Source organism: Cebus imitator, unplaced genomic scaffold (genome assembly GCF_001604975.1).
Source record: "Cebus imitator isolate Cc_AM_T3 unplaced genomic scaffold, Cebus_imitator-1.0 Scaffold191, whole genome shotgun sequence".
In the NCBI taxonomy this organism is placed as follows: domain Eukaryota; kingdom Metazoa; phylum Chordata; class Mammalia; order Primates; family Cebidae; genus Cebus; species Cebus imitator.
Genome location: NW_016107506.1, coordinates 37086 through 54377, shown reverse-complemented (window position 1 = coordinate 54377; position 17292 = coordinate 37086). Strand labels below are relative to the sequence as shown.

The following is a 17292-nucleotide window of genomic DNA, read 5'->3' as shown; positions in this document are numbered from 1 at the left end:
TTTTTTTTGAGATGGGGTATCACTCTGTCATTGAGGCTGGAGTACAGTAGTGAGATCTTGGCCCCTTGCAGAAATTTCCCAGGTTAAAGTGATCCTCCCACCGCAGCCTCCTGAGTAGCTGGGACTACAGACGCACACCATCACACCCATTTGACTTTTGTATTTTTTTTGTAGAGACAGGGTTTTGTCGTGTTGGCCAGGCTTGTCTTGAACTCCTGAGCTCCAGTGATCCACCTGCCTTAGCCTCCTCACACATGCTGGGATTACAGGTGTGTGCCACCACGCCCAGCCCCATGTGATTTTCTGTTTTAAAATGTTTAATAGTACTACGAATAATGATAATAGCAGTAGCTGAAATATATTGAGTGCTAACTGTGTGTCAGATACTAGTCTAGGGATTTTAGACACATAAAAATGGGTAGAATTTAATTTATTGATTATGAGGCAAGAATCAGGCCAATTTCAGAGGCAATGCTGCACTACACTGAACTGCTGCCACAAATACCTAATTTTTTGTCAGAAAAAAGGGAAATAAATACAATAAAATGAAGAGAAATCATATAATGTCCCATACCAATATGATAATTGGGTGGCAAGTACACATTTTTTGAGAAGTGTCCTTCACCTCCTAGAAGGCTGCTCAGCACCTCTGTCACCTTTGCATTTGGAAGTGACGGTGGCTCCTGTGGAAGCTGTGGGAGTGATAAGTCTATGTCCTTGTGATAAACAATATCATCAAGTTTTAGACAAGTATCCAAAATATGCAGCTTGTGGACATTCTTTCCCATGTCATCTAAAATAGGAAGAAAATATATCATTAAGAAGAAACAAATGCAACATTAAAAAACTATATTAATATATATTTAGTAACCTATATAAAATAATAAATATATATATAAATACACCTGTATTTCTAATAATCTCTTTCTTATCACAAGGACTTTCTCTGTGTCTCCCTGCTTTCCACAGTGTCTAAATGAAAGCCCTTTACTTGATAATGTTTTGAGGCTTCACAGGTCAGTTAGTCTAAACTTCTCATTTTCCAGATAAGGAAATATCTAGGAATGTTAAAAAGCCTCATGATTAAGGCAAAGTTGGAACTAGAATCCATGTTTTCTGGCTTCAAGGCTGTTTCTCCAGTATTATACTTTGCCTGAAAAATTAGCATGTGATATTGGCTGATTCCTCACAACTCAACTCTGGGATTTTATAACATTGTTTTTTAAAAGAAATTTTGAACTACTCTATTCTCAGATATATCATCAATTTTGGTACATCTACCTGGGTATTGCTTTGCATTGTTTAATATTAAAGACTAAAAGGCAACAGTTAATTTGGTTCCAAGAGTAAATGAACTAATCAATTTGGTGGCTATTTGGTTTCTTGATCTAACAGATGTGCCCTCATCACAGACCAGGAGTGAGTGACCAAGTGTTTATAGCTGCAAAAGTTGACTTAGGTTGGCTTCAAATGTGGTAAGTAAGGATTAGGAATTACAAACAGCTCTGATCAAAGCATGAATAACAACCTGAACATTTAGCCTTCGTATAGATGGATACAGTGTACATAAAAGGAATAATAATGATGCATTCCTTTTTTTTTCAACATGCAGGCTTGTCATTAAAGGGTCCATAGGTTTGCTGCTTTGAAAGACTATTCTTTGACTTTACCATTACCAGCCTTTACCACAGTAACATCTATTCTGCAAATTTCAACTAATGCTGCTGCAACTAAGACCCCATTCAGACTCATATGGTAGCTAGTTAGTGCCTTATTTTGGTCACAATTGTGCAGTGACATCCTACCTGATGTCAGCAGCTCACTGAGGACATTTTTTTGGAGAAGATGATTAATAGGAGCCAGAGGAAAGTAATTCATTAAGCAAAATGAATACACTGCATCCAGTAAGTTTTTAGAAGAAATACAGTGAAGATAACCAGTCAGAGCACTAGCCATAACTTCTAGGAACTGTCTGTGGAACAAAAAAAAAAGATAAGAAAATCAGGCTTGCAAATAAATGTCCACACATTGTTCTGGACAGTTGGTTATCTCATAATAAGTGTATGCATTCAATAAATGTTGGCTATTCCTACATGTCTTGCACGGGACAAACATTTTATAGACTTTAACTCATTTAACTCACACTAAAAATCTCTTATGAGGTATTAATATTATTCTCTTCATTTTTAAAAAAATGAGTAAACAGCTTAGAGAAGTTGAGTAACTTGTCTAAGAACACACAGACAAGGAAATAGCAAAGATAAAATTAGAACACAAGTTGTCAGGCTCCAGACCTTTTAATGATTATGCTAAATTTTCTATAACGCCTGGACCACCACGACAGTTTTATAACAAATTAAAATTATACAGCTGTCAACACTACCGGTTAAAAGAACTGCAAGCCTAATTCTACCACTCAGAGCTAACGTTACATAGTGTAACAATGTGGTTAAGTATAAATGAAGACAAAAAAGATCAAAATCAGGTGCAGTCACTTGCCCAGAGTGACACCACTAATAAAGGATAAATACCCTTTGAACACACGTCAATCTGACTCTGAGGGCATATGATACATGTGGTTATATAAGCAAATAAATATATGCAAAGTACTGTGATCTCACAGGGAAAGAAAATAAACAGAAGTTTTCGGGAGGAGAATTCACATGAGTAGGAAACATGGAATAGTTGAACAGAGCCCTGAAAGTGCATGCTACTTGCCTGATAGTGAGTAACTAGTGAGATGAAGGTACAGAGGAGTGATTCTTAACAGCTGAGGCAAATATGCCTGGATGCAAGCCCTTATTAACAATGAGCCTGAAATCAACCGAGAGGTCCATGGGTAGGAGGAGAGGGTTGGGGAGGATGAGGGGCTGTGATAAGGCCAGGAAAACTATAGGAATTATGATGAAATGGGAGGAATGTAATGGATCATACAGACAACAGCAAGGCAGCACTTCTGAAACAAGTAACCGATTCCTTCTGAAACATGCAGTAGGACGCGGGGGCAGGGCATGCTGTGGACAAGGAAGTTGGGAGCTTGGGTAGTGATCCCCTCTCTGGTCTTCTTTGGACCCACTCCTCACCCTGTAACTCATGCTTCAGCAGCCCAAACTGTGTGTTTTCCCTACACATGCTCTGCTGTTTCTTCCGGGCCTTGCATATAGAGGGCCTTTCACTTGGAATGTTCTTTCCTGCTTATCTTTCCATGGTAAACCCCCATCTCTCTGTCTTTTAAGATCAGTTCAGACATCATCTCCTCTAGGCAACAGTGCCTGATATCCCCTGACCCTCCTCTTCACCAGGCTAGCATCCTGACATATCCCTCCTCTATTTCCAAATATCCTCGATGATATGGTTTGGCTGTGTCCCCACCCAAATCTCATCTTGAATCTCATTTTATTATCCTGAATTATAGCTCCCATAATTCCTTTGTGTTGTGGGTGGGACCTAGAGGGAGATAACTGAATCATGGGGGTGGATTCCCCCATACTCTTCTGGTGGTAGTGAATAGGTCTCACGAGATCTGATGGTTTTTTGAGAGAAACCCCTTTGCTTGGCTCTCACTCTTCTCTTGTCTGCTGCCCTGCAAGAAGTGCCTTTCACCTTCTGCCATGATTGTGGGGCCTCCCCAGCCACGTGGAACTGTGAGTCCATTAAACCTCTTTCTTTTGTAAATTGCCCAGTCTCAGGTATGTCTTTATCAGCTGTGTGAAAATGGACTAATACACTATATCATTTGAATTTTCATGCTATGTTTAATGACCAATTTATGTATCTACCTTACCCATTACACAGAATCCTTTGCAAAAAGGACTGTCTTACTCATCTTTCTCCTAAGTGTCCAGGTGCTTGGTAAATGGTGACTAAACGAACAAATCAATTTAGATGAGGAAGACAGGAGGAGGAACTTGTCATTGAAAAAGGATGAGTCATGAAAAATGAGCTGACTTTCAGAATTACTGAACTTGAGACACTTTTGGGATGTACAGTGACCATATGAACCCAGAGAGACTCTACTCTGGAGTTCTGGAGCACACTAATGACCACAGATGCAAATGTGGGATTATCCACAAGGGGTAAATATAGGTCAAGGAGAGAAGAAACTAAAGGACCAAAACGACAGAGTCCAAATGTTAAATGTTTCTTCCTTGGGTTTCAAACCCAGCAAGATACTCTGGATTTAACATATCCTCTCCCCCATGGGCCATCATAAATGAAATAATGATTAATGTATAACATGTGGATATACAATATGCTAAACCAGATTTCCTACCACTCTCCTATCTAATCCATCTCTTCTAGTCAACTCTCTTCCCAAATACTTTGAATTATTCAGCTTCCAAAACCTTTGCCACTCCAGCCTAGGTTGTCATCTTCCTTTCTCCTTCCTCCATAAAGCACTTACTTGGTGCCTACCATGTCTTGCCTTCCTCTGGATATACAAGAGTTGTTTTCATAAATGGTCTAGGAAGAACAGGGAATACAAACCTTTTTGTAGTCCTCAAAACACCAAATTTAGGCAACTGTACATTCATGGGTATTCAGGAAATGGTGACTAATCATACTATATCTGCCATATTGCCCCTATTTCTCCTTTGGAAAAATGTTGAGGTGTGAAGCTCAGAATTAGATAAGGGTTTCTCGATCTCAGCACTACTGACATCTGGGGCTGGATAATTCCTTATTGTGAGGGGTTATCTCATGCACAGTACACGAGGATGTTAGATAGAGGATGTTAGCAGCACCCCCGGCCTCTATCCACTAGAGGCCAGTAGCACACAGCCCCTCCTGTTGTGGCAACTAAAAACCGTCTCCATACGTTGCCAAATGTCCCAGGGAGGCATCCCTGTTTGAGAACCACTAGGCTAAATGAAAGCAGAACAGACAGACAAAAAGACAACATTCAGGATTCTCCTCCTGTACTAACTCTACTACTGCCATTTTATTAACTGTCTCAACCTTTGTTACCTTTGTTATCCCCCTTCTATTTCCAACATAACAATTTTGTTGGAACAGGTCATCACTCAGGCTGCCTAGACTCACCTGAAAAACTCTTACCCATCCAGTGCTTATTCTCTCAATCCCACTGGGGCTATTACTGGAGTTTCAATTGCCACTTAGCTTGACATTATTTGTCTAGAAAGTGCAGGACATCAATGGGAGCCAGCCTCAGCCAGGGGAGTAAAGGAAGGTTGAATTTGGGAGATATTTTTCAACCTTTATTTATTTTATTATTATTTTTCAACCTTTATTGAATGTCTACTCTTTGTCAGGACCTGTACTAAGTTCAGGAAAACAGGAAGCTGGGTCTGACTCCGAAGAGCTTACCAACTGAGGAGCAGAGACAGACTTACTGACACAACAAATGACACAACTTCTCAAGTCTTACCCAGTCTCTGGTGAAGCCTTGACAAGGCTGTAGTCAAGAACGCTGATGGGGTCAAGTAGGGAAGACACAGGAAACGTAGTATGAGCTGAGTCTGTCCATTCAGTGGACAGTACAGTGGGAAGCTGCTTTTCAGTTGGCCTAACACCACATCACTGATTAACTGCCCTTAAGGGATGGGCATTTGACTCAAACTCAATCAGATGTTCTCTTTTAGAAATCTAAATCTGGAGAAAAAAACTAAAAGGATAGAAAGCAGCTGGAGTCAAGCCATTTGATGGCAAACAGATGGCCTGTGCACCTTGCCACTGAGACACTCAGAACTGCCCTAGTTTGATTCCCCAAGGCCTCTGTGACCTATGCTCTAATTTTTTTTTTTAATTAAAAAATTATAGTGTGCTGGGCATTGTTTTAAGAACTTAATGTAGATTAACTCATTTAATCCTAATAACAACCCAATGAGATTGGACATAGTTCATCTCCATTTTAATAAGTGAATAAACTGAGGCACAGATAAGTAACCTGCCAAAAGTCAAGTAGCTAATAAATGGCAATGCCGAAACTCAAACCCAAGCAAGCTAGCTCTAGAGTCCACACTTTTAATCACTCTTTTAACAAATGGCATTTTATATGCTTTTCTGGTTTTTAATGAACCTTGACTGAGCCAAAGAATAAGAAAAGATGTTCTGGGTAGAAAGCAGAGGTATGAAATAAGCTGGCACATTTGAGAAATTACTGTATTTAATAGTAGAAATGCATGGCTATGGTTAAAATGAAAAGAACAGAAAGCAGTAGCTTGAGGCCAAATGAATAATTAAGGTCAAAACAGAACTAGAAGAAGGTCCAGCTCTCCCAGCTTCTCAGAAACACTGATTTAACAAAGACATATAGACCAAACTATCTTTATGAAATGTCCAGAAACCAGTTAAGAGATTATCATACTCCAGACAAGAACAAAACCAAAAAGAGTTGCACTGAAACAGGTAAGAACATTTTACCCAGGTCAACCCCTCCCCAAAGCTGCTACAGCTCAGCACCAAGAGAGATCACCTTGACCTAGGACGTCTCCCTTAGAGGAAGAGAGTAGAGTGTGCATCCAACATCTGGCTTTTCGGTGTGCTCCCTGAGGGGCCCATTTCTGTCTCAACTCACAAGGAATACTAACAAAACCAGCAGGGTTCCGATGCCTGAGGGCAGTTAAGAACAAAGGAAAAGGAGTGGACAGCTTCCTGCACTCAGCACAACTCTGAGAGATTTGAGAAAAAAATACAGAACCTGAGGATTCAGCCTCAAGAGGAAATGAGAGGAGTGGAGCATATCTTCAACATCCCAGCCTTTTGGTGAGCTGTCCAAGGAGCTGGTTTCTGTCTCACCTTACAAGGAGAGCTGACGAAACCAGCATAGTGTGAATGTCCAGGAGCAGTTAAGAAGAAAGAAAAAGGGGTCACTGGCTTGCAGCAGACTGCACAACTCAAGGCTTCTCTAAGGCAAAGGAGGGAAAGGAGTGGAGCATGCCTCCTTTGTACCTGCCTGTAGTACAGTAGTCAGACACCAGAGGGAGCAAGATATTCCCTGAGCCTAAAAAAAAAAAGAAAAGAAAAAGAAACCAGTAAATCCCTCTACTTAGAAATCCATCAACACATTCATAAGAAAAGTTTAAGAGGCCTCCAAAATCTCCAGCTAGGCTGATGAGGGTCTTTCCCTGTCAAAGCCAGTCTGTAAAAACAGGGAGAGGAAGCTGTTTCTTCAATTGTGCAGAAACCAGTGCAAAGCTACAAGGAAGAAAAAGAATCAGGGAAATGTAACACAAAGTACCAAAATAAATGTCCAGTAACCAACATTAAAGAGATGAAGATCTATGAACTGCCCAACAAAGAATTAAAAATAATTGTCTTATAAGAACACAGAAAAGTAAATGAAATTAGAAAAAAAACATATGAAGAAAATGAGAACAGCAACAAAGAAATAATAAACTATAGAAGGAAATAAACAGCATTCTGGACCTAAAGAATATAATAACTGAACTGAAAAATTCACTAGAGGGCCATAGCAGCATACTTGAGCAAGCAAAAGAGAATGGGAGAACTTGAAGCAGGTCATGTCAAAGTATCCAGTCAGAAAAGAAGAGCAAAGAAAGCAGAAGAGTAAGAAAGCCACAGACTTATGGGACATCAACAAGCAAGCCAATGTGCACACTATGGGTGTCTCAGAAGAAGAGAAAAAGGAGACGAAAGTTTATTTAAGGAAATAGTGGCTGAAAAATTCACAAATCTAGAAAGAGTAATGGACATCCAGATTCATAAAGCTCAAAGGACCCCAAATAAGATGAATCCAAAGAAATATACATCAAGACACACTGTAATCAAACTATCAAAATTCAAAAACAAAAAGAACTTTAAATGCAACTCAATTCTCCTACAAGGGAGAATAGCAACTCTCCCTGTAGAAGGGAGAGTTGTACAAGGGAGTCCCCATCAGACTAGCAGTGAACTTCTTAGCAGAAACCTTGCAGGCTAGAGAAGGCACTGGACTAATGTATTCATAGTGCCAAAAGAAAACATGCCAACCAATAATCCTGTACTTGGCAAAACCATCCTTGAAAAATATAGGTGATCAAGACTCTCAGACAAATGAAAGCTAAGATAAATTGTCATCATTAGCCTTTTCTTACACTAAATGCTAAAGACAGGTGAAATGAAAAAACACAAAACATCAATGTGAAAACACAGGAAAGTATATAACTCACTAGTAAAGATAAATATGTAAACAAATATAGAATACTGTAATGGTGTGCTTTAGTATAAATGTTAAAAAAACAAAACTATTAAGGATAACTAACTATAAAAATTTGCTAATGGATATACAATAGAAAAAGATACATACTGTCACATCAGTAACACAGTATGGGGAGACAAATGTAGTTTTTGTATGCAATGGAAGGTAAGTTGTTTTCAGCTTAAAATAGACTGTTATAACAATAAAATATTTTATGTAAGACCCACGGTAATCACAAATGAAATATCTTTAGAGACTACACAAAAGAGAAAGAAATTGAAACATCTCAGGAAAGAATCAACAAGTCACAAAGGAAGAGAGCAAGAAAGAAAAAGAAGAACTGTAAGATAGAAAACAACAAAATGGCAATAGCAAGTCCTTCTCTATCAATAATTACTCTAAACATTAAGTGGATTAAACTTTCTGATATGGTTTGACTCTGTGTCCCTACCCAAATCTCATCTCAAATTGTAATCCCCTTGTACTGAGGGAGAGGGGAGGTGATTGGCTCATGGGGGGCAGTATCCCCCAACCTGTTCTCATAATAGTGAGAGTGCTCTCACAAGAGCTGATGGGTTTAAGTATGGCACTTCCTTGCACTTTCTCTTGCTATCTCCTGTCACCTTATGAAAGTTACTGCTTCCCCTTTGCCTTCTGTCATGATTGTAAGTCTCTTGAGGCCTCCCCAGTCACGTGGAACTGTTAGTCAATTAAACTTTTTTTTTCTGAGATGGAGTTTCGCTCTTGTTGCCCAGGCTGGAGTGCAATGGTGCAGCCTTGGCTCACCGCAACCTCCACCTCCCAGGTTCAAGTGATTCTCCTGCCTCAGCCTTCTGAATAGCTGTGATTACAGGCATGCACCATCACCCCTGGCTAATTTTGTATTTTTAGTAGAGACAGGGTTTCTCCATGTTGATCAGGCTGGTGTTGAACTCCAACCTCAGGTGATCCGCCCACCTTGGCCTCCCAAAGTGATAGGATTACAGGTGTGAGGCACCACACCTGGCCAAACCTCTTTTCTTTAAAAATTACCTAGGCTTAGGAAGTATAGCAGTGTGAGAATGGGATAATACATTCCCCAGTTAAAAGACACAAAATAGCTGAATGGATTTTAAAAAAGACCAAACTATAACCTGTCTACAAGATACTCACTTTAGATTTAAGGATATACATACTTTGATAGTGAAGAAATGGATAAAGATATTCCATGCAAATGGTAACCAAAAGAGAGCAGAGGTAGCCATACTTATATCAGACAAAATACAGTTTCACGTGCGCAGTTCATGATAGGGTTCGTGCTCCTGTGAGAATCTAATGCTGCAGCTGATCTGACAGACGGGAGGCAGAGCTCCAGCAGTAATGTTCGTCTGCCACTCATCTGCTGCTGTGCGGCCCAGTTCCTAACAGGCCACAGACCAGTACCAGTCTGTGGCTTGGGGGCTGGGGATCCCTGCTACAGATGAAATTAATATAACAGACACATACAGAACATTCCAGCCAACAGCACTGGATCACACATTTTCCTCAAGTGCACACAGATCATTCTCAAGGACAGACTATACGTTAGGTCACAAAACAAGTCATAACAGATTTAAGAAAACTGAAATCAGACCAAGTACCCTTTCAGATCACAATGGAATACAATTAGAAATCAACAGAGGAAAAACTAGAAAATTCACAAATATGTGGAAATTAACACACTCTTGAACAACCAATGGGTTAAAGAAATCAAAAGGGAAATTATGGGATGCAGAAAAAGCAGTACTATCAAGGAAACTTATAGCAATAAACACCTATCATAAAAAGAGAAGAAAGATATCAAATAAAAAAACCTAAATTTACACCTCCAATAACTGAAATAAGACAAACTAAGTCTAAAGTTAGCAGAAGGAAGGAAATAATAAAGATTAGAACAGAAATAAATAAAATAGACAATAGAAAGTAGAAAACAACTAACAAACCTAAGACTTGGTTTTACGAAAAATGAACAAAATTGACAAATCTTTAGCTAGACTGACAAAGAAAAAAAGAAAGAAGACTCAAATAAATAAGAGACGAACAAGAAAACATTATAACTAGAAATAAAAACCAATGCCATAGAAATAAAAAAGAATCATAAGAAACATTATGAACAACTGTATGGCAATAAATTGGATAATCAAAAATGAATAAATTCCTAGAAAAATATAACCTACCAAGCAAGACTGAATCATGAAATAGAAAATCGAAACAAACCAATAAGGAGTAAGGAAATTTAATCAGTAATCAAAAACTTCCCAACAATGAAAAAGGCCAGGACCAGACAGCTTCACTGCTGAATTCTACCAAACACTGTGAGAAGAATTAATAGTACTTCTATTGTGCTTAAATTTTCCAAACACCTGAAGACAGAGAACTCATTTTATGAGGCCAGCATTACCCTAATACCAAAGCCAGACACATGCACTATGACATAAGAAAGCTATAGGCCAATATCCCTAATGAACACTGATGTAAAAATCCTCAACAAAATACTAGCATTAGAAGGATCATACACCATGAATAAAAAGGGATTTACCCCTGGAATGCAAAGATGGTTCAGCATATGCAAATCAATTAATGAGATACACCACATTAACAGAATAAAAATCACATGATCATCTAATTAGATGCAGAAAAACCATTTGATTTAATTTAACAACCTTTCATGATAAGGGCTCTCAATAAATTAGGTATAGAAGAAATGTGCCTCACCATAAGACCATATATGAAAAGCTATAGCTAACATCATATTTGATGATGAAAACAAATATTTTCTTCTAAGACCAGGAACAAGACAAGAATGCCTACTCTCATCACTTCTATTCAACAAGGAGTTGGAATCTTAGCCAGAACAACTATGCAAACAAAAGAAAAAGAAAGAAAAAACAACCAATCAGAAAGGAAGCAGTAAAAGTATCTGCTGTGTTCTTATACACTTATAACAAACTATCCAAAAAGGAAATTGGGAAAACAATCTTATTTATAATAGTATCAAAAAGCATAAAAATACTTAGGAATAAACTTAAGGAGGTAAAAGACTTGTATATTGAAAACTACAAAAAAATTAATGAAAGAAATTAAAGACACAAATAAATGGAAGGACAGTCCACACTCACAGACTGAAAGACATAATACAGTTAAAAAGTCCATACTTCCCCAAGCAGTCTATAGATTCAGTGCAATCTCTATCAAAATCCAATGGCATTTTTTATAGAAATAAAAAAAAATCTTAAAATTCATGTGGGACCACAAAAGAATCTGAACTGCCAAAGCAATTTTGAAAAAGAACAGAGCTATAAGTATCACACTTCCTGATTTCAAAATATATTACAAAGCTATAGTAATTCAACAATACATTAGGAAGATTATTCATTGGCTGGGCGCAGTGACTCATGCCTGTAATCCCAGCACTTTCGGAGGCCGAGGTGGGTGGATCATGAGGAAAGGAGTTCAAGACCAGCTTGTCTAAGATGGTGAAACCCTGTCTCCACTAAAAATACAAAACAGCCAGGCATGGTGGCAGGCACCTGTAATCCCAGCTACTCGAAGGGAGAGGCAGAGAATTGCCTGAAGCCGGGAGGTGGAGGTTTCAGTAAGCCAAGATGGCACCACTGTACTCCAGCCTGGGTGACAGAGTGAGACTCCTTCTCAAAAAAAAAAAAAAAAAAAGAGGAGAGGATCCAAGATGGCCCAATAGGAACAGCTCCGGATTGCAGTTCCCAGTGAAAACACAGTGGGTGAGTGATCACTGCACTTCCAAACAAATTTTTATTGCCCACAGACCAGGAGATTACCAGGCGGAAAAGCGCCATGAGTCTCCAGGATGGCTGTTTCAGCTGCAGCAACGGTCTCCACCCAAAAACACACACAAACCCAGGTGCCGTTTCAACTGGAGACTGGAACGCCTGAGAGACAGTCATTCAATCGACTGAAAAAAAGGTGGCTGAAACAGGGAGCCAGGTGATCTGGCTTGGCTGGTCCCATCCCCACAAAGACCAACAATCTGAAATGCCCTGGATTAAGAGTTTCACACCAAGCACGGCTGGACCCGGGATGGTCCAGCTCTGTGGGGAGAAAGGGCATCTGCCATTACCGAGGCAGTCCACCACTAAAGACGCAGTCTGCCATTACTGAGGCAGTCTGCCACTACAGAGACAGCCTGCCATTACTGAGGCAGGCCATCATAACCGAGGGAGTTCTAACTATACCCTATAAACAAAACTGCAAGGAAGTTCACACAGCAGCTGGGCAGAGCCCATGGCAGCTTAGCAACACCTCTGCTGGCAGACTGTGACTAGACTATCTCCTCACTGGGCAGGGCACCTCTGAATAAGGGTAGCAAAATGACACGAACTTATAAGTAAAGCCTCACCTTCCCAGTACAGAGCACGTAGGAAAAAAAGGTGGTTATGAGTTCTGCTGCAGCACACTTAAACGTACCTGCCCAGCAGCTCTGAACAAAACAACAGAGCTCACAGCTCAGCACTTAAGCTCCTATAAGGGACAGACTGTCTCTGCAAGCAGCTCTCTGACCCCCGTATAACCAAAGAAACACCTCATAAAGGAGAACTCAGGCTGACATCTGGCAGGTATCCTTCTGGGACAAAGATAACAGAAGAAGAAACTGGCAGCAACCCTTAATTGTTCTGCAGCCACTGCAAGTGATCCCCAGGCAAGCAGGGTCTGGAGTGGACCTCCCACAGTCCTACAGCAGGGGGGCCTGACTGTTAGAAGGAAAACTAAAAAACAGAAAGAAATAACTTCATCAGCAACAAAAAGGATGTCCACTCAGAGATGCCCATCTGAAAGTCACCAACCACAAAGACCACAGTTAGATAAATCCACAAAGATGGGAAGAAACCAGTGCAAAAAGGATGAAAATACCCAAAACCAGAAGGCCTCTCTTCCTCCAAGGGATCACAACTCCTCACCAGCAAGGGAACAAGGCTGGATGGATTGACAGAAACAGGCTTCAAAAGGTAGGTAGTAACAAACTTCTCTGAGCTAAAAGATCATATTCTAACCCAATGCAAAGAAACTAAGAACTTTGAAAAAAACGTTTGACAAAATGCTGATGAGAATAAACAGCTTAGAGAGGAATATAAATGAATTGATGGAGCTGAAAAACACAGTATGAGAACTTTGCAAAGCACACACAAGTTTCAATAGCCGAATCAATGAAGCAGAAGAAAGGATATCAGAGACTGAAGCTCAACTCAATGAAATAAAATGAGAAGGCAAGATTAGAGAAAAAAGAGTAAAAAGAAATGAACAAAGCCTCCAAGAAATATGGGATTATGTGAAAAGACCTAATCTATGTTTGATAGGTATACTTGAATGTGATGGAGAGAATGAATCCAAGCTGGAAAACACTCTTCAGGATATTATCCAGGGGAACTTCCCCAACCTAGCAAGGGAGGCCAACATTCAAGTCCAGGAAATGCAGAGAACACCACAAGGATATTCCTCAAGAAGAGCAACCCCAAGGCACATAATCATCAGATTCACCAGGGTTGAAATGAAGGAAAAAGTGCTCAGGGCAGCCAGAGAGAAACGTCGGTTTACCCACAAAGGGAAGCCCATCAGCCTCACAGTGGATCTCTCAGCAGAAACCCTACAAGCGAGAAGACAGTGGGGGCCAATATGCAACACCGTTAAAGAAAATAACTTTCAACCTAGAATTTCATATCCAGCCAAACTAAGCTTCATAAGCAAAGGAGAAATAAAATCCTTTATGAACAAGCAATTGCTCAGAGATTTCATCACCACCAGGCCTGCTTTACAAGAGCTCCTGAAAGAAGCACTAGACATCGAAAGGAACAACCAGTACCAGCAACTCCAAAAATGTACCAAATGGTAAAGAGCATCGATACAATCAAGGAAATGCATCAACTAATGGGCAAAACAACCAGCTAGCATCAAAATGGCAGGATGAAATTCAAACATAACAATATTAACCTTAAATGCTAATGTGCTAAATGCCCCAATCAAAAGACACAGACTGGCAAATTGGATAAAAAGTCAAAACCCATCAGTGTACTGTATCCAGGAAACCCATCTCACATGCAAGGATATACATAGGCTCAAAAAAGGGATGGAGGAAGATTTACCAAGAAAATGGGGAAAAGGAAAAAAAACAGGAGTTGCAATCCTAGTCTCTGATAAAATAGACTTTAAACCAACACACATCAAAAGAGACAAAGAAGAGCATTACACAATGATAAAAGGATCAATGCAAAAAGAAGAGCTAACTATCCTAAATATATACACGCCAAATACAGGAGTACCTAGATACATAAAGCAAGTTCTTAATGACCTACAAGGAGACTTAGACTCCCATACAATAATAGTGGGAAACTTTAACACTCCACTGTCAATATTAGACAGATCAATGAGACAGAAAATTAACAAGGATATCCAGGACTTGAACTCAGACCTGGGCCAAGCAAACCTAATAGACATTTACAGAACTCTCCACCCCAAATCCACAGAATATACATTCTTCTCAGTACCACATCACACCTACTCTAAAATTGACCACATAATTGGAAGTAAATCACACCTCAGCAAATGCAAAAGAATGACAATCATAACAAACAGTCTCTTGGACCACAGTGCAACCAAATTAGAACTCAGAATTCAGAAACTTACTGAGAACCGCATAACTTCATGGAAACTGAACAACTGACTCTTGAATGTTGACTGGATAAACAATGAAATAAAGGCGGAAATAAAGATGTTCTTTGAAACCAATGAAAATGAAGACACAGCATACCAAAGTCTCTGGGACACATTTAAAGCAGTGTCTAGAAGGAAATTTTTAGCAATAAATGCCCACATGAGAAGCAAGGAGAGATCTAAAATCAACACCCTATCATCAAAATGGAAAGAGCTAGAGGAGCAAGATCAAAAAAACTCAAAAGTTAGCAGAAGACAAGAAATAACTAAGATCAGAGCAGAACTGAAGGAGACAGAGACACAAAAAACCCTTCAAAAAATCAATAAATCCAGGAGCTGGTTTTTTGAAAAGATCAACAAAATAGACCACTAGCCAGATAAGTAAAAAAGAAAAGAGAGAAGAATCAAATAGATGCAATAAAAAACGATAAAGGGGATATCACCACAGATTCCACAGAAATACAAACCACCATCAGAGATTACTATAAACAACTCTATGTACATAAACAAATAAACCTGGAAGAAATGGATAAATTCCTGGACACTTACATCCTCCTAAGCCTAAACCAGGAAGAAGCCCAAACCCTGAACAGACCCATAACAAGGTCTGAAGTTGAGGCAGCAATTAATAGCTTACCAACCAAAAATAGCTCAGGTCCAGATGGGTTCACAGCTGAATTCTACCAGACATATTAAGAGGAGCTGGTAACACTCCTTCTGAAACTATTCCAAACAATCCACAAAGAGGGTATCCCCCCAAATCTTTTTATGAGACCAACATCATTCTGATACCAAAACCCAGCAGAGACTCAACAAGAAAAGAAAACTTCAGGCCAATATCCATAATGAACATAGATGCAAAAATCTTCAATAAAATACTGGCAAACCAATTGCAACAGCATATCAAAAAGCTTATCCATCACGATCAGGTAGGCTTTATCCCGGGGACGCAAGGCTGGTTCAATACACACAAGTCTATAAACATAATTCCCCACATAAACAGAACCAAAGACAAAAACATATGATTATCTCAATCGATGCAGAGAAGGTCTTTGAAAAAATTCAACAGCGCTTTATGCTAAAAACTCTCACTAAACTGGTATCAATGGACCATGTCTCAAAATAATAAAAGCTATTGACAACATACCCACAGCTAATGTCATACTGAATGGGCAAAACCAGGAAGCATTCCCTTTGAAATCTGGCACTAGACAAGGATGCCCTCTCTCACCACTCCTATTCACTATAGTATTGGAAGTTCTAGCCAGAGCAATCAGGCAGGAAAAAGAAATAAAGGGTATTCAGTTAAGAAAGGAGGAAGTCAAACTGTATTTGCAGATGACATGATTGTATATTTATAAGACCCTATCGTCTCAGCCCCAAATCTCCTTAAACTGATAAGCATCTTCAGCAAAGTCTCAGGACACAAAATCAATGTGCAAAAATCACAAGCATTCCTATACACCAATAACAGACTTAAAGAGAGACAAATCAAGAATGAACTGTCATTCACAATTGCCACAAAGAGAATAAAATACCTAGGGATACAACTAACAAAGGATGTTAAAGACTTCTTCAAGGAGAACCACAAACCACTGCTCAAGGAAATAAGAGAGGACAGAAACAGATGGAGAAACATTCCATGATCATGGTTAGGAAGAATCAATATTGTGAAAATGGCCATCCTGCCCAAAGCAATTTATAGATTCAATGCTATCCCCAACAAGCTACCAATGACTTTCTTCACAGAACTGGAAAAAAACACCTTAAACTTCATACGGAACCAAAAGAAGCCCGCATAGCCAAGTTAATTCTAAGCAAAAAGGAACAAAGCTAGAGGCACCACGCTACCTGACTTCAAACTATACTACAAGGCTGCAGTAATCAAAACAGCATGGCACTGGTACCAAAACAGAGATATAGACCAATGGAACAGAACAGAGGCCTTAGAGGCAACGCCACACATCTGCAACCATCTGATCTTTGACAAATCTGACAAAAACAAGCAATGGGGACAAGATTCCCTGTTTAACAAATGATGCTGGGAAAACTGACTAGCCATGTGCAGAAAGCAGAAACTGGACCCCTTCCTGACACCTTACACCAAAATTAACTCCAGATGGATTAAAGACTTAAACATAAGACCTAACACTATAAAAACCTTAGAAGAAAACCTAGGCAAAATCATTCAGGACATAGGCATAGGCAAGGACTTCATGACTAAAACACCAAAAGCATTGGCAACAAAAGCCAAAATAGACGAATGGGATCAAATTAAACTCCAGAGCTTCTGCAGAGCAAAAGAAACAATCATTAGAGTGAACCGGCAACCAACAGAATGGGAAAAAATTTTGCAATCTACCCATCTGACAAAGGACTTATATTCAAAATCTACAAATAACTAAAACAGATTTACAAGAAAAAAAGAAACT

At 39.4% G+C, this 17292-nt stretch overlaps 1 protein-coding gene across 2 annotated transcripts in view; it reads right to left on the bottom strand.

Moving 5' to 3' along the window:
• FASTKD2 (FAST kinase domains 2) overlaps positions 1-17292 on the bottom strand; it is a 31786-nt gene that overhangs the window by 4664 nt on the left and 9830 nt on the right. For both annotated transcript variants that reach the window (XM_017546683.2, XM_017546684.2), the window contains 2 exons: positions 1806-1972; positions 575-793 (listed from right to left, as the gene is read on the bottom strand). In XM_017546683.2, coding sequence (XP_017402172.1) covers positions 575-793; positions 1806-1972 — 386 coding nt within the window. The remainder of the gene's footprint in view (positions 1-574; positions 794-1805; positions 1973-17292) is intronic.